The sequence below is a fragment of the Aethalodelphis obliquidens genome, unplaced genomic scaffold (genome assembly GCF_003676395.1).
Source record: "Aethalodelphis obliquidens isolate GAN/ISIS:26980383/991018 unplaced genomic scaffold, ASM367639v1 scaffold12, whole genome shotgun sequence".
Lineage (NCBI taxonomy): Eukaryota > Metazoa > Chordata > Mammalia > Artiodactyla > Delphinidae > Aethalodelphis > Aethalodelphis obliquidens.
Window position 1 is genome coordinate 20,884,923 of NW_020837956.1, and position 23,439 is coordinate 20,908,361.

At 46.7% G+C, this 23,439-nt stretch overlaps 1 protein-coding gene across 1 annotated transcript; it reads left to right on the forward strand.

The window, feature by feature from the left end:
- Positions 1-533: 533 nt before the first annotated feature.
- Positions 534-20,833, forward strand: LOC113624187 (ALK tyrosine kinase receptor-like). Its single transcript, XM_027113920.1, has 3 exons — positions 534-705; positions 20,366-20,460; positions 20,631-20,833. Exons 1-3 carry the CDS (start codon positions 542-544, stop codon positions 20,831-20,833), a joined length of 462 nt encoding a protein of 153 aa, XP_026969721.1. The 5' UTR covers positions 534-541.
- The last annotated feature ends 2,606 nt before the right edge of the window (positions 20,834-23,439 follow it).

Below are 23,439 nucleotides of genomic sequence, written 5' to 3' on the forward strand. Positions count from 1 at the left end.
AAGATCTTTATAGGTAGATTCTTATCTCACTTTTGCCCACCAGTGACCACAGGTATCAAGTCATAGGGTCTCCAGTTAGCTAAGACATGACATGGTACCATTCAAATAAGATTATTACACTCTTTGGGGAAGGAATAAAAATCAATGATACCTAAATCGCTAAAAGAAATTGAATCACAAAATCACTTGCCCAAGGTCACAAAGTGAATTGGGGCCACAGACAATAATCTTTGGGTCCTGTTTAGGAAGTTCATTTAATACCCTATTGATCTTGATATACCCTTAGAGGCAGAATCTTGTGAAGTTTAAGATGATGACATCAACCTGAACAAAGTTCCAAAATTGCCCATCAGTTTCCCCCTCTCACCTCCTTGAACCTTGGTGAAAGCCACTTTGGGAGACAGCGAGTGAGATCAGGCTGTGGGTGACCAGCTCTCCTCACGGGGAAGACCCTGGCTGAGTCTCCAGCCAAATCCTTGAGAATTCCAGGAAGGTAAGTAACACCTAGTCCTTCTGGCTCTTCTCTCCCTTGCAGCTCCGAATGTCCTGGCTCATCCGTGGAGTGTTGCAGGGAAATGTCTCCTTGGTGCTGGTGGAGAACAAAACCGGGAAGGAACAAAGCAGAATGATCTGGCACGTTGCTCCCACGGAAGGCTTGAGCCTGTGGCAGTGGACGGCGCTGCCTCTCCTTGATGTGGCCGACAGGTGGGCCTTTACCCAGCCCCATCAATCCCTTTTCCTGTAGCAGCCAAAATGCAGAGGGGCCCTTGTCTTCCCTCCCCCTATTCCTTCTACCCAAGACACACATCCAGATATGCACAGACACGTGCACACACAAATGTGCACACACATTCTTCCTGCAGACTTACAGGAAGCACTGAGTTTCTCTGAGGGGTTTCCATGCTAATGAGATGAGTATCTCTCACACCTCTGGCCTGGCCTGATTGGCTGCCTCCAGTATCTGTAGGAAAAAGTAGAACCGAACAACTCATATGACCCCCAAAGAATAATCAGGCTTTATGTGTATATGGCATTTGCTCTTAATTAATGGATTTTGCCTTACTTTTCCATCAGACGTTCTATTTATTCCTTATTAACAATAAGAAAACCTGTGACATAGGTAGGACAGACCTTATGGAGCCTCATTCCTGCCCTTTTACAGGGTTCTCCTTCACTGAGAACCAAAGAGGTGAAGCAACAGCAAGTGGGCATTGGAGTGAGGACTGGTGCTCTGGCCAATCCCAGTCCGTGCTCTGTGGAGCCTGGTCCCCAAAGCAGGTGGATGAGAAATTCTTCAGTAAACAGGGGAGTGCTTCTACCAAAGGCCCCGATTCCTAGTTAGATTCTAGGACTAATGCCCTTTGTAACCTTGAACTTCTCTGGACCTCAGTTTCCTCATCTTTAAACTGAGAGGGTTGGACTAGAGGATCATTAACTCCGCGTGGCTCAGAAATGGAGCAGTAACTTCTCTGCTCAACTGCCACTTGTCTCCCCAGGATGGCACCAGTCTGCCACCTGCAGTCGGCCTGGAGCCAGCAGTGCCTGACCAGCACAGTTGCTAATGTGATGCTCCGCTGTGTCACACTGAACTCTCGACAGTTGGTGCTGGTCTGTTCCGGACCAAAAAGTGACGGGGAGGGAGGGACTCATTTATATAAATGGGACAGAAAACTGGATCTGGAAGGGATCTCTAAGCCATCTTTAATAGGCTAAATGTCAAAGCCTACGATCCAGGGCAGCCTCTGCTTTTGACTCCCCAGTACATTCAAATTGCTGTTCTAGTGGATCCTTCGAAAAATGAGGGCAAAGAGCTTAAGACAAAGTGGAGGGTGATGCCCGTTGACACACAGCTTTGTAAATATATAGCTGGGTCTCAAACTCCTCACCCAGATTTCAGAGTCTGCTATTTCCAAGAGTTCATAACTCAAGCTGTGCTGTCATACGAAGCTGCCATCAACCTCTGAGCAGCAGCTTCCCGCTCCTTCAGACGTGTGTGGGTTAAAGATCAAAGCACCTGGACATCCCAGGGCTCAGTGCTGCCCCCAGGACAAATGGATTTAATTAAAATGGAGGAAGGGGCAGTGTGGGCGCCCTCACCATAGACTAGTCTTTTGTCCTTCGGGATTGCAGGGGCTCGTGTGCAGGGCATGGGGAACAGGTGGGTAATGCCAGAGTCCTCCCTCCTGGGAAATGCTAAATTAATTCAGATGAATCAAAAGGTTTTTTTCTCCTCGATCCAGCAAGTCCTCTCTCTTTCATAGCCACTCCAGGGGATTTAAGGCAAGTAAGATGTTGACTCTGTTCACTCCCGTCGGCTAGAGTTTTGTTTGAAGGAGACTTTGTTCTTAGCCCCCCTCCTTCCTGTTAAAGGCTGTTTACCAGACTGACATTTCCAATACTGATATTGAGACCAAACCGTCCTGTGGGGATTCAGACAAAGGCCAGCTTGGTTGAATGATGCCTCGTGACCTAATAAATGTGCAATTACACAAGTGGCCCCATTCACTGGGCGCCTGCCCACCACTGACACGCTCTGATGTGGGATGCTGCCCTCCCCACTCCCTGGAACTAGAGATGATATAGGAGGCATCAAGACCCAGAGGCAAATGGAACTGGAAGAGAATGAGGCAGAGCAGCTTTCACTCGCTGAAATCCAGCTAGTCTGTAGACGTGACTGCCCCATAAAACCAAAGCAGACCTGTGGATGACAGAGCACAGGCTTTAGAGTCAGAGAGTCCCAAGTTTAAACACTGGCTCAGCCACTAACTAGTTGTGTGACCTCGGCCAATTACTGACCCTCTCTGGGCCTTGGCACCTACATCTGCAAAATGAGTATAACATCAGTACAATTTTACAGGATTATTACAAAACTAAATAAAGTAACTGTCAAAAGCATCTATGTGCAGTACATGTCAGTGAAGTTTATTTCCCACACCCTGCATCATCATCCCTTAGTTTTGTGGCCTCAGATAATTTATTGAATAAGTGGCAGAAATCACAACCGCTGATCTTCCAAGTCAAGTCATATTCTATTATTTTTTAAATGTATTTATTTATTTTTGGCTGCATTGGGTCTTCTTTGCGGTGCGGGGGCTTATTGCAGTGGCTTCTGTTGTTGCGGAGCACAGGCTCTAGATGTGCGGGCTTCAGTAGTTGTGGCATGCAGGCTCAGTAGTTGTGGCTTACGGGTTTAGTTGCTCCATGGCTTGTGGGATCTTCCAGGACCAGGGATTGAACCCATGTCCCCTGCATCAGCAGGCAGATTCTTAACCACTGCACCACCAGGGAAGTCCCAAGCCATATTCTATTAAACAAAGATAATAAAGTCTACCTCTTAGGCTTGGAGAAGCAAAGTGCTTGGTGAACTGCCTGGCTCATAGTAAATGCTTAGTCAGTAGTAACTACTAACAATAACTATGATATAATAATAATAATAATAATATCTCCCCATCTAATGCCTCAAAAAAGGCTAAGATGGCCAGTTTAGCAATAATAACCAGTCATGCAACCCTAAGATGGGGGTACGTGTTCATGTGAATTTGTGGTCGTCAATGCTCTGTAGACTTCTTATAAAGGGAAAGCACATACTCCCTCTTACTTTCAGGGAGAGTGAGCTATAGCTGCCCAGATTGCCAGAAAATGAAAATGGGAGGATGGAGAAGGTAGAGGAAGAAAATAAATAAGGGAAAGAGACAAAGAAAGTGGGTAAAAGGCAAAGACCAACTCCCTTCCTCCCGACCCTGAGATAGACATTGGCACCTTACCATCTGCCCACATGCCATGAAGTGTCATTAGGCAGGTCCTGGCTTCAGCTATTCAGCACCTGCCTCTTGGACAGCTCTCCAGCCATGGACCTTGAGAGGGCAAGGACTTCATTCCCTATGCTGTCCCAAATCACCTCTGCTCCCAGGTTCCCCAACCTCCAGGCATTACAAAGTTTTAAAAGCAACTTTATTAGGGCTTATGGATTAGCCCTAAAGAGCTCCCAGGCTCTAGAAACTCGTCATAGCCCCTAGACATTACATGAAACTAGCCTCCACCTAGATATGGCAGTGACCTCCTGTCTTGTCTCCTTGCCTCCATTTTTTATCCCCACCCAATCCAGTCTACACAAGGAAGCTGGAATAAACTTTCTGAAATGTAATCTAATTATTTCTCATTTTTTACATCCTTCCATGGCTTCTGTGGTTTTTAGAGTGCCTTTCAATTTCCTTTAAAGAGACCTTCATTTAGGCCCACATGTGCTCTATCCAACCATAACCTCACCAGCCCCTTTTTATACACTCTTCTATTACTCTACCTGGTAACCTCACTAAACTTCTTTCAACTCAGCTGCATCATGATAAGTTCTTACTTCCAGGCTTTTGCACCTGCCATTCTCTCCACACGCAATGTTATTCTACCTTCCATCTCCCTGATTACTACCCTTCCTTAACTTTTTAAAGAAGCGTCCCCAGACCCCTAGACTGTATAGTATACATACAATACAGTCTCATGACCTTTGAAACACCCTTATAATGACTTATCACTCTTTACTCTCTGTTTTTTATTATCTAAATATACGTGCCAACAAGGCAGGAATCAGGCCTCTCTTATATTGCGGTTTCCTGATTGTGTAGTACCATACCTAACACATATGCCCAATAAATGCATGTTGACACAATAAAGTATTGAGGGAAATTGCATGTATTTTCAAATTCCAGCTGAATTAACTGAGAATTTCACTTACTGGAATCCATCTAATATTCTTCCTCTCTTCAAACTATGTCTAACAAAACAGATAGAATCACATTTTAAGAAATACTACTACACAGTGTTCTGTATATCAGAACAATACCTGTGTCCCATCAGATGAACCCAAACAGCATTTGTTACTCTTGTGACAGGGAGTTCTCTTTAGAGACTTGCCTGGTACCTGCACTCTCTTTGTCTCTGCGCACTGTCCTGCCACAATCACTTTGTAAGAAAGACTTTGATCTTAATTGTGTGCCCTGGTCCTTGTGAGTAGGGAGACCCAGAACTGGGCACTTGAGAGTAAAGAGCTGTATTCAGATTGCTCCCACCTCACAGTAGTCCTTCTGTCAAGACTCAGAGAATGTGCCATAGGTGTATACAGGCCGCTGACAGGGAGGCATTGATCCATGGAAGGATATTTCTTCTGTCCGCTTACAAACCGGCAAAGTGATAGAAACAATGCCATAGTCTGTCTTCATCATGAAGTGATAGGAACTTACAACCTACTATAAATAGTAGCAAGAAAAAGCTCCAAAAGCCGTGCCCAAGATGCTTTGAGCAGTGGCAATGTCCCTGGAGTAGAGACATGTGCTCTCAAGGTAATTTTTTTCTATTTTTTTTAACCTTTCTTTTTTTTTAAATTTAATTGTATTTACTTTTTTATACAGCAGGTTCTTATTACTCATCCATTTTATACACATCAGTGTATACATGTCAATCCCAATCTCCCAATTCATCATCCCACCACCCCCACACCCTGCTGCTTTCCGCCCTTGGTGTCCATATGTTTGTTCTCTACATCTGTGTCTCTATTTCTGCCCTGGAAACCGGTTCATCTGTACCATTTTTCTAGGTTCCACATATATGTGTTAATATACGATATCTGTTTTTCTCTTTCTGACTTACTTCACTCTGTATGACAGTCTCTAGATCCATCCACGTCTCTACAAATGACCCAATTTCGTTCCTTGTATGGCTGAGTAATATTCCATTGTATATATGTACCACATCTTCTTTATCCAGGCGTCTGTCAATGGGCATTTAGGTTGCTTCCATGACTTGGCTATCGTAAATAGTGCTGCAATGAACATTGGGGTGCATGTGTCTTTTTTTTTTTTTTTTTTTTGGTGGTACACGGGCCTCTCACTGTTGTGGCCTCTCCCATTGCCGAGCACGGGCTCCGGACACGCAGGCTCAGCGGCCATGGCTCATGGGACCAGGCGCTCCGCGGCATGTGGGATCTTCCCAGACCGGGGCACAAACCCGTGTTCCCTGCATCGGCAGGCGGACTCTCAACCACTGCGCCACCAGGGAAGCCCTGCATGTGTCTTTCTGAATTATGGTTCTCTCTTGGTATATGCCCACTAGTGGGATTGCTGGGCTGTATGGTAGTTCTATTTTTAGTTTTTTAAGGAACCTCCATACTGTTCTCCATAGTAGCTGTATCAATTTACATTCCCACCAACAGTGCAAGAGGGTTCCCTTTTCTCCACACCCTCTCCAGCATTTGTTGTTTGTAGATTTTCTGATGATGCCCATTCTAACTGGTGTGAGGTGATACCTCACTGTAGTTTTGATTTGCATTTCCCTAATAATTAGTGATGGTGAGCGGCTTTTCATGTGCTTCTTGACCATCTGTATGTCTTCTTTGGAGAAATGTCTATTTAGGTCTTCTGCCCATTTTTGGATTGGGTTGTTTGTTTTTTTAATATTGAGCTGCATGAGCTGTTTATATATTTTGGAGATTAAGCCTTTGTCCGTTGATTCGTTTGCAAATATTTTCTCCCATTCTGAGGGTCTTCTTTTCATCTTGTTTTTGGTTTCCTTTGCTGTGCAACATTAGGTCCCATTTGTTTTTTTTTTTGTTTTTATTTCCATTACTCTAGGAGGTGGATCAAAAAAGATCTTGCTGTGATTTATGTCAAAGAGTTTTCTTCCTATGTTTTCCTCTAAGAGTTTTATAGTGTCCCATCTTACATTTAGGTCTCTAATCCATTTCGAGTTTATTTTTGTGTATGGTGTTAGGGAGTGTTCTAATTTCATTCTTTTACATGTAGCTGTCCAGCACCCCTTATTGAAGAGACTGTCTTTTCTCCATTGTATATCCTTGCCTCCTTTGCCATAGCCTAGTTGACCATAGGTGCATGGGTTTATCCCTGGACTTTCTATCTTGTTCCATTGATCTATATTTCTGTTTTTGTGCCAGTATCGTGTTGTCTTGATGACTGTAGCTTTGCAGTATAGTCTGAAGTCAGGGAGTCTGATTCCTCCAGCTCTGTTTTTTTCCCTCAAGACTGCTTTGGCTATTCGGGGTCTTTTGTGTCTCCATACAAATTTTAAGATTTTTTGTTCTAGTTCTGTAAAAAATGCCATTGGTAATTTGATAGGGATTGCATTGAATCTGTAGATTGCTTTGGGTAGTATAGTCATTTTCACAATACTGATTCTTCCAATCCAAGAACATGGTATATCTCTCCATCTGTTGGTATCATCTTTAATTTCTTTCATCAGTGTCCTATAGTTTTCTGCATACAGGTCTTTTGTCTCCCTAGGTAGGTTTATTCCTAGGTATTTTATTCTTTTTGTTGCAACAATAAATGGGAGTGTTTCCTTAATTTCTCTTTCAGATTTTTCATCATTAGTATATAGGCATGCAAGAGATTTCTGTGCATTAATTTTGTATCCTGCAACTTTGCCAAATTCAGTGATTAGCTCTAGTGGTTTTCTGGGGGCATGTTTAGGATTCTCTATGTATAATATCATGTCATCTGCAAACAGTGACAGTTTTACTACTTCTTTTCCAAATTGTATTTCTTTTTCTTCTTTGATTGCTGTGGCTAGGACTTCCAAAACTATGTTGAATAAAAGTGGTGAGAGTGGACATCCTTGTCTTGTTCCTGATCTTGGTGGAAATGGTTTCAGTTTTTCACCATTGAGAATGATGTTTGCTTTGGGTTTGTCATATATGGCCTTTATTATGTTGAGGTAGATTCCCTCTATGCCCACTTTCTGGAAAGTTTTTTATCATAAATGGATGTTGGATTTTGTCAAAAGCTTTTTCTGCATCTATTGAGATGATCATATGGTTTTTATTCATCGATTTGTTAATATGGTGTATCACATTGGTTGATTTGCGTACATTGAAGAATCCTTGCATCCCTGGGATAAATCCCACTTGATCATGGTGTATGATCCTTTTAATATGTTGTTGGATTCTGTTTGCTAGTATTTTGTTGAGGATTCTTGCATCTATATTCATGAGTGATATTGGTCCGTAATTTTCTTTTTTTGTAGTATCTTTGTCTGGCTTTGGTATCAGGGTGTTGGTGGCCTCATAGAATGAGTTTGGGAGTGTTCCTTCCTCTGAAATTTTTTGGAAGCGTTTCAGAAGGATGGGTGTTAGCTCTTCTCTAAACGTTTGATAGAATTCACCTGCGAAGTCATCTGGTCCTGGACTTTTGTTTGTTGGAAGATTTTTAATCACAGTTTCAATTTCATTCCTTGTGATTGGTCTGTTCATATTTTCTATTTCTTCCTGGTTCAGTCTTGGAAGGTTATACCTTTATAAGAATTTGCCTGTTTCTTCCAGGTTGTCCATTTTATTGGCATAGAGTTGCTTGTAGTAGTCTCTTAGGATGCTTTGTATTTCTGTTGGTGTCTGTTGTAACTTCATTTTCACTTCTAATTTTATTGACTTGAGTCCTCTCTCTTTTTTTGATGAGTCTGACTAATGGTTTATCAATTTTGTTTATCTTCTCAGAGAACCAGCTTTAGTTTTATTGATCTTTGCTATAGTTTTCTTTGTTTCTATTTCATTTATTTCTGCTCTGATTTTTATGATTTCTTTCCTTCTGCTAACTTTGGGTTTTCTTTGTTCTTTTTTCTCTAGTTCCTTTAGGTGTGAGGTTAGATTCTTTATTTGAGATTTTTCTTGTTTCTTAAGGTAGGCTTGTATAGCTATAAACTTCCCTCTTAGAACTGCTTTTCCTGCATCCCATAGATTTTGCATTGTCATGTTTTCATTGTCATTTGTCTCTAGGTATTTTTTGATTTCCTCTTTGATTTCTTCAGTGATCTCTTGGTTATTTAGTAACATATTGTTTAGCCTCCATGTGTTTGTGCTTTTTACATTTTTTTCCCTGTAATTGATTTCTAATCTTATAGCATTGTGGTCAGAAAAGATGCTTGATATGATTTCAGTTTTCTTAAATTTACTGAGACTTGTTTTGTGACCCAGGATGGGATCTATCCTGGAGAATGTTCCGTGCGCACTTGAGAAGAAAGTGTAATCTGCTGTTTTTGGATGGAATGTTCTATAAATATCAATTAAATCTATCTGGTCTATTGTGTCATTTAAAGCTTGTGTTTCCTTATCAATTTTCTGTTTGGATGATCTGTCCATTGGTGTTAAGTGAGGTGTTAAAGTCCCCCACTATTATTGTGTTACTGTCAATTTCCTCTTTTATAGCTGTTAGCAGTTGCCTTATGTATTGGGGTGCTCCTATGTTGGGTGCATATGTATTTATATTTGTTATATCTTCTTCTTGGATTGATCCCTTGATCATTATGTAGTGTCCTTCCTTATTTCTTGTAATATTCTTCATTTTAAAGTCTATTTTATCTGCTATGAGTATTGCTACTCCAGCTTTCTTTTGATTTCCACTTGCATGGAATATCTTTTTCCATCCCCTCACTTTCAGTCTGTATGTGTCCCTAGGTCTGAAGTGGGTCTCTTGTAGACAGCATATATATGGGTCTTGTTTTTGTATCCATTCAGGGAGCCTGTGTCTTTTGGTTGGAGCATTTAATCCATTCACGTTTTAGGTAATTATCGATATGTATGTTCCTATTACCATTTTCTTAATTGTTTTGGGATTTTGTTTTGTTTTGTTTTGTTTTTGCGGTATGCAGGCCTCTCACTGTTGTGGCCTCTCCCATTGCGGAGCACAGGCTCTGGATGCACAGGCTCAGTGGCCATGGCTCATGGGCCCAGCCACTCTGCGGCATGTGGGATCTTCTGGACCGGGGCACGAACCTGTGTCCCCTGCATCAGCAGGCAGACTCTCAACCACTGCACCACAGGGAAGCCTTGGGTTTGTTTTTGTAGGTCTTTTTCTTCTCTTGTGTTTCCCACTTTGAAAAGTTCTTTTAGCATTTGTTGTAGAGCTGGTTTTGTGGTGCTGAATTCTCTTGGCTTTTGCTTGTCTGTAAAACATTTGATTTCTCCATCGAATGTGAATGAGATCCTTGCTGGGTAGAGTAATCTTGGTTGTAGGTTCTTCCCTTTCATCACTTTAAGTATATCATGCCACTCCCTTCTGGCTTGTAGAGTTTCTGCTGAGAAAGCAGCTCTGTTCACCTTTTGGGAGTTCCCTTGTATGTTATTTGTCATTTTTCCCTTGCTGCTTTCAATAATTTTTCTTTGTCTTTAATTTTTGCCAATTTGATTACTATGTGTCTCTGTGTTTTTCTCCTTGGATTTATCCTGTATGGGACTCTCTGTGCTTCCTGGACTTGGGTGACTATTTCCTATCCCATGTTAGGGAAATTTTCAACTATAATCTCTTCAAATATTTTCTCAGGTCCTTTCTCTCTCTTCTCCTTTTGGGACCCCTATAATACGAATGTTGTTGCGTTTAATGTTGTCCCAGAGGTCTCTTAGGCTGTCTTCATTTCTTTTCACTCTTTTTTCTTTATTCTGTTTTGCAGCAGTGAATTCCACCACTCTGTCTTCCAGGTCACTTATCCGTTCTTCTGCCTCAGTTATTCTGCTACTGATTCCTTCTAGTGTAGTTTTCATTTCAGTTATTGTATTGTTCATCTCTGTTTGTTTGTTCTTTAATTCTTCTAGGTCTGTGTTAAACATTTCTTGCATCTTCTCAATCTTTGACTCCATTCTTTTTCTGAGGTCCTGGATCATCTTCACTATCATTCTGAATTCTTTTTCTGGAAGGTTGCCTATCTCCACTTCAGTTAGTTGTTTTTCTGGGGTTTTATCTTGTTCCTTCATCTGGTACATAGCCCACTGCCTTTTCTTATTGTCTACCTTTCTGTGAATGTGGTTTTTGTTCCACAGGCTGCAGGATTGTGGTCTCTCAAGGTAATTTTGAAGGCCAGCACCAATTCAAATACTGGCTTGATGTGTACTTAAAAGCTATCTCATTACTTTATATCTCCCTCGTATAACTGGTTTTCTCCATTCTCTCCCCACTTCATCAGCTTCCCCCCTCCCCCCGCCATTCAACTGCCACTCCTTCTGTTGGAATTAATTCTACCTTTTCTCAAAATGGAAGAAACGCAAGTTCTCTCCCTTTATTCTAATTGTCAGTCTCTTGCAGGGACATACCCTAGTTTTCCTCTTTATAATTATATATCCTAATAAATTAAGCACAATCCTCCCACACCATCCTAAGCTTTGACATGCTTACAGTGCAGAAGCAGATGCTAAGTTCAACTCATTACGAGATGAATTTGGAAACACTGTGAATCAAGCCATGCCCTGCAAATCACTGCAATCGCACAGCCAAATAGAACGTACATAACTTATTGCACGTATGTAGGCTCTGTTCCCCAGGATTATCACTGTAGAGGCTTTTAGCCACACAGTTTAACAAGAAGAAAATGTTCCCTCTGGAGATATTTAGATTTCTGTTCCCTTTGCATCCTTGGTCCTAATGACAAGTGGTATGTTTCACAAAGGCATCTTTCAAATGGGATTAATTAGACTGAGAGTTATGGCTTCATGTACTTAGACCAAAAAGTCCTCAGAGTCAAGATTTTTCTCCTAGTGCATTCTTGTTTCTCATTCACAGAATCCCTGTTTTATATACACAATACTTTCTCTTTGTGTAGCATCTTCTGTGTTGAGAAGGGCATTAGGGGGACATTTTCATTACTTATTCTTACCTGAGTAGAGAAGTACTCTACTCAGTGAGTGAAAATCCAAAGTGGAGTTCCAGAGATTTCCAATGAACGTTAGTTTGCAGGTCTAGTTATGCCCCTGAAAGAGTTGTGTTTGATTCCTATTTTTGTAAGTTGAATCACAGCTTCCTCATAGAGCCATGGAAGTTATAAATGATGATGATTAGAGCTAGCATTTGTTGAGTCCTCACTGCATGGCAGTCACTATAACAAGTACTTAAAATACATTATCTCATTTCATCCTTAAAACAGTCCCTTGGGGGTAGATACTATAATTAATCCCTTTTGTATAAGAGGAAACTGAGGTCTAAAGAGGTGAAATAATTTTCTCTTGATCCTGAGGCTAGTCCGCTTCCTATGTACATGTGTGAAGAAATGAAAGCACAGTGCTTGGCATATAGTTGAAAACTTGGTATATAGTAGCCATTACAACTAACAAAATATTTTGGTTTGGGGATTTTTTTAGGCCACACCTCTTACTCATTTTGAGTTAGTTTCCTTTGCTTCATCCACCCCCTGAGATCCATTGTCTTAATTCCCCACCACCAGCTCCTGCTAGAGACCTCCCCCGACCCAGCCCCACCCTGCCTGCCTTCCTTCTCTCACACCTCCAGCGAGGCAGCATCACAAGCCCAGGGAGATTCTCCACTCTTCCTTCCAGAGAACACCATCAGGATAAGCAGAGTCTTCGAGACAGGAATGGGGTTTTTTTGTTTTGTTTTGTTTGTTTTTTTTTTTGCGGTACGCGGGCCTCTCACTGCTGTGGCCTCTCCCGTCGCGGAGCGCAGGCTCCGGATGCGCAGGCTCAGCAGCCATGGCTCACAGGCCCAGCCGCTCCGCGGCATGTGGGATCTTCCCAGACCGGGGCACGAACCCGCGTCCCCTGCATCGGCAGGCGGACTCTCAACCACTGCGCCACCAGGGAAGCCCCGAGACAGGGATGTTTTATGTGCGTTCAAGAATAGCCAAGTAGGCTGTGTCAGAGAATCCTGAGCCGTCTCCTTGGAGAGGGTGGCTGTGGATATTAGGTCAAGTATCTTGGACTCTGGGCTGTGGGGAATAGAGAGCCATGAGCAAAGCGATGGGATGGAGGATGGGAAACTGAGACTGAAGACTGTTGGAGGCTCTTGTGAGGGACCAAACATTATCTGAGCCTCAGAGTGGAGCTCAGAAAGGGAGAAGAGGAGCTGCAGGAGGCGCTGCCTACCAAATGGCACCATCAGCCTGGGACAGGCTTGGGTCAGGCCTCCGAGAAGAGGGAGAGAGTGGCTGGGGTCTTAGCAATGCAGTGTGCAACCAGGCGTTGACATATACAAATCAAACATTCATGACTCTGGAAGGATCTGGCCTTGTTTCTTTCTCAGAAAACATCCCAGATCATTGGAGCAAGGAGTAGATTAGCAACTCTGAGCTTTAAATCCTATTTCTAACACTGATTTACTGTGATGTTTGGAACAAGTTGTTGCTTTTGATTGCTACATTTCCACAATCAAGAGTGCAAAACAGTGAGACAGATCTGGCCTGTGAGGCTGGTTTAAGAAGTAGTTGCTCAAAACAGCAATAAATGAAGCCCTTTAGAATAACAGGATGTTCAGATCTGCTCGAGATTTTATTGGTCATATCCACAGCTCAGTTTACAAGAAAAAGGCATACATTTTTCTTAACTCTTAGTGCCTCTGAAAATGTAGCCCTGTGTTCTCAGCCCCTTCTCTTCCCAGGCACAAGGTTTGGAATTGAGGAGATACCAGGGCTGTTGCTATTTGAAGCAAAGCAGCTGGATTTCCAGCCGCCTGATTGACCTCCCACCCACACCTTCAACCTGGCTCCCAACCCCACACCTCACTCCTGAGTGATTCTCCTGTCCACAGCACTACCATTCTTTTCTAGGCATTCAGTTCTTCAAAGTCTTCCTTGACTTCTCTCACTGCCCAGATTCAATGTTTTCTCAAGTTGTGTAGACTCTAGCTCTATGGGGGCAGAACCAATAGGGACTTTACAAATCTCATGGTCAGAGAATGATATGAATCACAAGTCTGTCTGTATTCCTCAAGGTCAAGTTCCATGTCTTATACATCTCTATACTCCCAGCTACAGACACAGTGCCTGACTCATAGAAGGTGCTCAAATAATCTTTGCTTGAAGGCAGAGGAGGAGATATGTAACTTATAATACTGCCCAAGGAAGTACAGATTTCTAATAAAAAATATTATAAAACAGGAACAACAAACTAGAATCTCCCATACTGAAGAAGGGCTTCCAATATGAAAACACTCATATTACATAGATTTTAAAAAACCATAGGTGCACCTGACAAGTTTCAGTGACTTGCCCAGGGTCCCACCAAGTATACAGCCCATTCTTCACCCCACTTTACCTTTTGAGACTCTGCTTCCACCACGCAGAGAAGGCTGCTACTTCACCCTCATAAAGATATTTGTGTCAGGGAGAAGGGAACCAGCAACCACCCTTTCCCTGGATCTCCTCTCCATGGGGAGGGCCGCCATCTCTGGCACCATCTGAGCCCTCCAAGCCACAGGCTAGCACAGCAGCAGTGGGTAGAGGATGAGGCTAGTGTTGGAAATGTCTGTGTGTCCTGAGAAAGGTGGAGCAGGTGTCCCAGTCTTTCTGAGATGAGTGGGTATAGGCGCTTTCTGGCTCTGAGGGGCTGATTGTACTTCACCAGTAGTATGGAGGACATAAGAGGCTAAGCGAGATTAAAAGAGTTTGGATGGTTCTGCAAGGGATGGCAAAAAAAAGTGGCTGGGAAAGCAAGAGGCCCAGGTTCCCATCTTCCCTCTGCTACTGTCTCCCTGTGTGACCTGGCAAGTCAGATGATGCTCCCAGGAGGTCCCTGCCCTTCCTTCTTCAGCTCTCTTCTTATGCTGGTGCCCCCAGAGATAATCTAGCCTCAGTAACTCAGAAGGGGACATCAAGCCCGAGAAGCTCGCTCTCATGCTCGCTCTCTCTCTCTCTCTCTCTCTCTCTCTCTCTCTCTCTCCACCTCTCCCTGGGGAAAGTACATTAATTCTCCTCCCTTGGGGCACTTGACACACTCGAGCCTGTGGGGCAGGTTTTTTTGTGCACAGATACCTCCCGATGGGCCAGGGCTCCAGGAAGCAAGATTTCCCTTTCACATTTCCCCTGAAAGCCTGGGGCCCAGGGATAGCTCAATATATGGGACACAGAATGAGAGAATGAAAGAGCAAACTGGGGACTTGCTGGAGAAGGGCTTCTCCCCGCTCTGCAGCCTGGCAGAACATCCTTGTGGTGGGCCTTTCCGATGGGAGGCAAGCCAGAGCACACGTGGGCACCAGATCCTTAAGAGTCAGCCTCCAAAATGAGCAGAGACAGCCAGTGCCTGGAAGGCTGGGACTGGGAAGGTTGGAGCGTACTCCATGCTTGCTCAGCCGGACGGAAGATTCATTTTCTCCCCTATTTCACCCCAAAGCGCTCCCTCACAGAAGCCAGATTCACTGTGAAAGATCTCTGTAGCCCTTGGCAGCCCTGGAATCGCTCTGTAATGACTTTTCCCCTCTCTGTTCTTGATGTCATTATGCCCAGAGGGGAGACCATGTCAGGAGATGGTAAATTACTCTGCGAGTGGGACTGCCGGGGAAGCAGGGGGCTCCCAACTGCTGAGTGTGGCCTAGAATGTCCAGCCCACTGCTACTCTACCATGCCGGAGCCAAAGACTCCTAGCATCAGGGCACACGTGCCTGGCCCTGGCCGCGTTGATCCTAGCCAAGGCTGGTCCCAGGCACCCAAGGCTGGCCATCAGCCCTTCTTCTTCCACTGGTAACTGAAGTCAATTACGTAGATAATAGGATGGACGCAGCAGGGCTTTGTCATCACATACATCGTTCTAACAGAAATGCATACAGCGACCCGAGCTTCGCGACAGTCCATTTTAGAAGCCTTTTGCGGAGCAAGTCAACTGCACGGTGAGAACTGGAAGAAAGCGTGTCTCCTCAGCATATCTGCCAGCCCGATCCCAAGCAGCCAGAGCCCGGAGAGCCCCAGCTGCATAGAGGGGTGCGGGACGCTCCCACCTCCCAAGCCCGCTGAATGGTCCACAGAGAAATCCCAGACGTGGTGCCTAGCCATCAAATGCCTGTTACCCAGCCCGCCCATTCTTTCTTCTCTCTCTCCAAAGCCTTCCTATTCCCTCAGTCCACATTCAGACGCACACCTTTTTGTCAGCTATTTAAAATCAGTAAGTGAACTTAATTAGGTTTGTCAATCCCTAAGGCTGGCAAGGTGGCAAGTAAGGCATTATATCCACCGTCCATTAACAATCTGTGGCCTGAACGAGGTTGTGCGTTTCTGAGCTCTGCGTGAGCTGCCTCCGCACCTCCCATGCAGACATCTGCCCCGTGGGTCTGGGCGGCACCTGATGCCAAGGCCGCCCCTCTACCCTGGCCCTCTGCCCCAACGGCCAGCTCACAGAAGCCCCCTGGGTCAGCTGTCAACAGGCCTCTCTGTAAAGCTAAACGAGACAGAGTCGGGGGGCTGTTCTTCATGCAAAGCCAGGCTCCAGCCAAGGTCTCTAGCCAAGTCTGTGTTAGCAACAAGCTCCAAACCCCACTGGCTGGAAAAGAGGGAAAAAGCAACGATCACCCAGGCAATCAAAAGTGTCTTCTTTGGAGAAAGAGATAGCCCTGAGGAGGCGTGAACTGTGGAGGGGCAGGGAGTGAAATCCCCACGGCTGAGGGCCAGACGGAGGGATCTCAGCTGCCACGCTCTGAAGTGACACAGCTCAGTAAGGGAGCTGGACAAGCCCCAGAGAGCTGGCTTTTCCTTGTCCCTGACCAGGCTGCCCACAGAGAGGGAGAGGGAGGCTGTACCGGCCCTGAGGCTCTGCTTCCTTTCCCCACACAGATCTGAGGCTTTGGGGCAGCAGAGTAACCCGTGCACTTGTTACAACCACCTGGCCCCTGCCATCCTGGCAGTAATGTGGCATGGACCTTGTTTTCTCTCAGACCCAGAGCAGTCCTCCTGGTATGTGCTAAGACCCAAGACCTGAAGCCGCGGCTGACTCTGGGGCGTGACTTGGTGTCTGCACTTAGATCGGAAAGACTCTGAGAGCCTTGAGGAAGTCTCACCCATCCCCAGCTAGGAGAGGGCAAGCAGAGCCAGGAACAAACTCTCCTTCACCTGAAGTTCAGGCAAAGGTACTCTGCGAGGTACCATCCAAAGTAGAGAAGGCTGGATCTGGGGGGCCCTGATCGCCACCTGGTCTCTTGGCTAGTGGTCCCACAGAAAAGAAGCTCCTAGGTTGGGTCTTCTGTGCCCTCCCTGCCCCATCATCCCCAGACCCCACTCCCCAACTGCCTCTGCTTCCCCCCCGCCCCCCCCCCCCACTTCCCAGCCTGACCCACCTTTGTCCCACCTGTCCCCTCCCTGCATCCTCCAGAGTCTGGAGCATTTGCGGGAGGGTTGGCAGCATGGCCTCCTGGGTGGACAGAGGCAGCATCACATGTTTACATCTGATTCGGCATCTGACTGAGTCTTCCCTGATTGTTATGAGTGTTCCTGACTCAAAATATGTGCAATTCCCAGTGTCAGTCAAACTCTTTGAGACAGGAGCTGCCACTGCCGTTGCCTTGCGGAGCGCTTTAGAAACTCTTCTATTTAGAAACCGTTCCAGCACCAGCTTGCATCGTGCCGTCCATGCTAAGAGGCCCAGTGACTGGGCCTAATTAGAGCTGAGACTGCAGCTCTAATCTCTCAGTAATAAGAAGGAAGGCAAGAGAGGGGCAGGGAGAGCAGAGAGGAAAGGGGAGACATGCATTTAGGGGAAGAGATCAGTTAGGGGGAAACAGGGGTTTCGGCCCTCTCCCCCATGCTCGATAGGCACACAGGTGTAACTTACTTTCTCATGTTCCCCAGGCCCTCCTGGAAAGTACTCCCATGATGCACCTCAGCACTGAAATCGGTGCCTGGCCTGGCCCCTTGGCCTATGGAGGACAGTCTAGGAGAGGATGAGCCTGAGTGGAGAACTGGAAAGGTGGACGGAGGGCCCCTTCCCCGCTGCTGTGCAGGAGCGTCGGGCAGATTTGCCTCCCTGATGTTCCACCAGGAACGTGATCCTTTCTAGTCACCCTCTCCAAGTAGCTCTAAGTACCTGTTTTCTTGCTGCCTGGGAGCAGTCTCTCCCTAACCCTGGCAACTGCTGTAAAGAGAACGAGACAGCAATATTAGGGCGCTTGTCTGCCTGTTGAGAATCCCAGGTCTGGCTGTGCCTGGGGGTTACACAGGCTCCAGCTAGGAGTTCATCTGTAGACCATGTCCCCTGTGGAGATCCAGGAAAACCACACCTCTGACCTCTCCAAGACTCGTGGAGAAACCCAGTGCAGGTGTACTCCCCATCGCCGCAGCCTGGTGGAATTCTCCCTTCCTCTGAGTTCTCAGAGCATCTTACCGGCACCTCTCACGTGGTATCCACCTCCTTCTAACTGATTCTACACCGACGTAGACACCCTTTGTCTCTCCCCTGGTCAGCAAGCAACTTGAATGCAGCATCTTGTCTGATTTCTTTTAGAATCCCTTGTAGGTCTGAAGTAGGACCCAATACACATACATGAGAGGCGTACGTGAAACGAAAATCCTCTCAGTGAGTGCTTATCAAGGTCAGCACGAAAGACGCCTCTCAGAGGCCTGTGCCAACAGCTGGCTGGACAGGTTGGGTGGGTTCGACCCCTCCTGCACAGTCATCCACCCAGAGCAGGATCTGGGGATTCTCCACGGGGCACTCTTCTTTCCAAGCCCAACCAACCGCCAGCCCTCTGTACCGGTCTCTCCTAATGGAGGCACGTGGGCCCCATCATGGGGAATACGGCCTGAAGGCGCCAGTGCGGTTGGCGTGAGTACAGCGGGTTCAGGCATTGCCTCTTCAGAATCAGACCAGGTTTGGGCCCCCTAATCGTGGCTTTCAAATAAGAAGGATTATTTGTGATCGACCAGATTTCATAAGACAGGTAAAGGCATAGACGGATGTACGGAGTAGCTTGGTTAAGAATAATTGATCACAAAAACACTATTTAGATAAAAGTTTGATTTTGTTTTCAAGTCCTTCCCCCACAAGAGGCAGTACTTCTTCTCTGGTCCCAGCACTGAGCCCTTCTACGTGTGGATCAGAGGCCATCCGCTCACGGGCACGAGGGGGGCTTCCAGCCTCTGTGGCAGTTCATGCACTGACTGTAAAGCTTTGCTGCCCTCACTGCAAATCATAAGCAGACATTCTTTCTCCTCAGGTTTCTTTCCTTTGTGCCTCTTCTCCCTCTGCTAAGGCTGTTTCCTGTGTTTGCTCTGCTCTCTTTGCCCCGCCTTCCGCATGCTGTCAATCTCCCACTCCTGCCAGCGCTTCTGTGTACTGCTCTTGCTACCCCACACTGCCAGCTCCACTGTCTGAGTTCCCTCTCCCCTTTTGTTTTAGCAGCATTTTTGAACTATAATTTGCATACCATCAATTCACCTGTTTTAAGTCTGCACATCAATGACTTTTAGCAAATGTACAGAGTTGTGCAAAGAACACCACAATCCAGTTGCAGAATGTTTTCGTCCCCCCAGAAAGAACTCTTGTGTTGGTTTACAGTCAATACTGTTCTCCTTCCCAGGCAACCGCTAATCTGCTTTCAATCTCTATAGATTTGCCTCTTCTATACGTTTCATATAAATGGGAAAATGTAGATGAATAGTGTCGTGAGGCCTTTAATTACCATCTGGCTTCTTTAACTTAGCGTGATACTTTAACATCCATACCAGAGACTGTGCCTGCTTCTGTGCAATCCAAGGTCATGCTGGATTGACTTTCTGAAAGGTGGGAGAGGGTTTTTAAGTTCTCAGGAAACTCACTTTACAGCAGGACAGGGCTGGCTATCTGAAGTCTTCCAGGAGGATGACTTCCCAGGAAACAGATGAACCAAAGGTATTTTCTATTTATCCCACTCTAAAGCCTTCCCTGCCCACAGTCCCAGGACCTGATCCTCCAAGGCTGTGAAAAAGATGGAAGGAAACAGTACGTCATGGGTTTACTGTTAACATTTATGGCCCCCTCCGTGTTGCTTACAAACACTCCCAAGGATCACACTCAAATCATTTAATATTTAACAATCAGTCGGGCACTGCAGAGACCAACCCCCGTCAGAACTGATACTGAGCAAGACATGGGTTCCTCGAGATCCCTCTCTGTGTGAGGAGTTAACCTTTCAGTTGCTGGATAATGAGGAATCCAGGGGGCTCCCGGGACAGAGCCGTGCTGCCTGAGGCAATCAACAAGCAGAGGACACGTGGGGGACAGAGGCGCTTTATCAGTTGGCACAGGAGCATCTCAATAGTTTAATAATGTCTTCAGCCCCGCCTGTGAGCACCAGCTGATACGAAGCCTAGCCCTTCTGCCCACCCTGCACACCCAGAACGCACAAGAGGTCTCCTCAGAGTATCCGGGAGTCCTGATCTCAGGCCCCAAGCTCCAAATTCCATTAACCTACAGAGCAGTCCCACAGAAAGGGAAGTGCCCTGTGCTGGAGAAGCAGGGAGATGTTGACGGCTCCCCGCTCGCTCGCCGCCTCCCTGAGATTAGATGAGGCTGATAACAGCTACAGTTGCGAGCCGGGTCATCAGTGCACATTGGGATCGTGCTGGACGTTGAATCCAGGGCATGACCTACCCGCGTAGTTTCTCACACCCGCTCCTCTTCACACGCCTACAGGTTCTGGTTGCAGATCGTTGCCTGGTGGGAACAAGGATCCAGAGCCACCGTGGCTTTCAACAATATCTCCATCAGCCTGGACTGCTACCTCACCAGTGAGTGCACCTTGTCCCCAGCACTTGCCCCCAGCCCAGGCTATCCTGGGCCTCACAATCCCTCTTAGACCCAAGCCCGTGGTCTCTGCCACCTTCCCCGGGGCGCGCTCATCTCTCTCCCTTAAACCGAACCTCACTTAACTCAGCCCGTGGGGTCTTCTCTATTCTAGTTGGTGGGGAGGACAAGATGCTGCAGAATACGGCACCCAAGTCAAGAAATCTGTTTGAGGGAAACCCAAACAAGGAGACAAAACCCTGGGAAAGCACACCAAAAGAGAACCCCATCTTTGACCCTACAGGTAAGGGTTCAACTTACATATCTGAGCAAAGTGATCTTATGTCGCAAAAGGTAGAAGAAAGATATGTGCTGTGATTGGGGTGGGGAGAGGTGTTTATAGAATAAAATAGTCGACCTTTAGAAAGAACATCAAGAGGAAGCTGTTTGGTTGCCCTATTCCCTGGGGAGACGGAGCTTCTGAAAGTTGTGCAAAGGAGCAACTGTCCTCCATGGCTGGGAAGTACCCAGGCCCCGGCACAAACAGGGGAACCAAGCTGGTACCCTTGTCTCAACTCAGTCCTTCGAAACCACTCCCCATTTACTGAACAAAGCAAACCTTCCATCGATTTCTTCTCCTCATAAAGAGGGCTGGGCCCAAGGCCAAGGTCATCCGTTGCTCAAAGGCAGCCTAGCTCATCAGTGGTAAAACCCCCCAAAGCTTCAGGTTCACCGCATTCCCCCAGAGCTTGGCTCCCTTCTGAAGCTGTTTAATTCAGCATCCCCTGCGCTGAAGGGCTTCTCGTGGGGCCCTTGCTGCTTCACACATAGGCCTCGTCAGCCTCTGGCCCTAAACTGCGGGTGTGACTTCTCATTAAGCTTTATTTGGGCCAATATGAGGACGATAGCCCAGGAGACGGCATTTCACGTAGCTCTGAGAGACTGCTCTGAAGAGGCAGGGGGGACAGTCAGTGTATATGTGGTTTCGGTGAAGGGGGAGCACGTGCAGTGCAGCACACAGGACAGAAGGTTGCTGCTAGTCTCATGAAGGTTACAGCTAGCCACAAGGAGCAGACATCACCACGAAAGATTTTAGTGCTTTCTCTAGATATAAGGAGATGCAAGGATTGGGCTCATAAAATATTCTCCTGTGGCTTCCCTGGTGGCACAGTGGTTGAGAGTCCGCCTGCCGATGCAGGGGACACGGGTTCGTGCCCCGGTCCGGGAGGGTCCCACATGCCGCGGAGCGGCTGGGCCCATGAGCCATGGCCGCTGAGCCTGCACGTACGGAGCCTGTGCTCCGCAACGGGAGAGGCCACAACAGTGAGAGGCCCGTGTACCGCAAAAAAAAAAAAAAAAAAAAAAAAATTCTCCTGAAAGTATCTAACTATTTGAAGGCCTGTTCTGCCAGTTTTTTTAGAGCACAGAGTGTCTCATTCCTGATCTACCCCTGAACTCCTTTCAGGGTGACTGTTGAAGGTCAGCGGTCACAGCAGCTTATGATTTGATCCTTGTAGAGGTAGATGCCAAGTGCCAATTTGTGGTTGACAAGCTTAACCTAACTCAGAGCTTCTACCCGGGAGAGGCCCCTGGAGAGGAAGGGAGGGCTGGGGGCAGAGGGAAGGGGAAGGAAAGAACAGTCAGTGAGCACACCTGACCCTGGGCTGGGGCGTCTCACACATCTACTCCTCTAGTTCTCACTCTGGCCCAGGGCCCGCTGCTGTTATTAGAACTGCAGGGAGGAGAGCGATGATGGGGAAGAATGTAAACATCCCGCAGCTGGTAGGAAACGGGGCCCGGACGTAGCCCTGAAGTCTGCACTCTTCAGCCAACTGAGCTACTGCGAGTATCTAATTCTCCTATCAGAGATCAGCGCTGTAGACGGAAAAGAGCTGGGAGAGTGGCCCAGACGAGAGCCCCTGCATGATCAGTAAACAGATCTGCTCCCAGCCATCCCGACAAAGGACAGAGGAGGCTGGATAATAAGATTTTCTCCCCAAAGTTCAGCACTGTCAGTTTCTGCTGGGCTTGGAACAAGGGTGGCTGGTGGCATTTCCACTCTCCTCCCGGCAGGCTTTCGAGCAACTCCTAGAAATGCAAGCGCCAGTTGGGTCTTCTGAAAACCTTCGCTCACAAAGCTTCCAAATTTCTAAACGCTCCTCACGTCCCCCAAGCCAGCCCTTCCCTCTGATGAGGGCCTGACCCTCTGGGTCTGGGGATTTCCTTGCGCCCAGCCCACGGGGCAGAGCTGAGCCGCTGTAGCATCCAGGCAGGGAATAGCCTGTCCAGGTGCTTCACGGAACATTCTCGGAAGCCTCTGAGTCACTTCACCTAATCAGATGAAGAAACTGAGAGAGAAATGGGGCAAGTATTAAGGCTGAGAAATTACGTTTGTCCGCTTTGCACATATAGTGACACTAACCATATGGTCGGGATGATGCAATCACAGGCTGCAGAGCTCGTGCTCGCTCTCTCTCTCTCTCTCTCTCTCTCTCTCCCTCTCTCTCTCTCTCTCTCTCTCCCCCCGCCCCCCAGCAGTAATGACCACTGGGGTGAGGAGGTGAATGCAGGCTCTGTTACCTTCTCTCTCTCTAAAAGCCCAGGTAAGGACAGGCAGGACCCGACCCCGACCCCGGGCCAGATGACTCTGCCTCGGCTTCCTAACCCACCTCTCCTCTTTCGAGCTTACATATTGTGTAGGAGGGCAGGATGGAATCAGCTCAGTTTACATGCAAACAAGCCCAACCCACAGGTATCCATAACTTGCAGAACGCTGGCATCAAGCCACAGTCTTGCCTTTGAGTTGGTTGGTGACAGTTGGTTTACTGTATTCTGAATACACGTCTTTGCCAAAGGTTGGTGGGGAGACAATTAAAAATGTGTGGAAAAGAGCACTGGACCAGGAGTCAGAACTCCCGGCTGGCCTACACTAGCAAGCTGTGGTCCTAAGACAGGTCTCACCTCTGTCCGGCCTTCCATCCCCT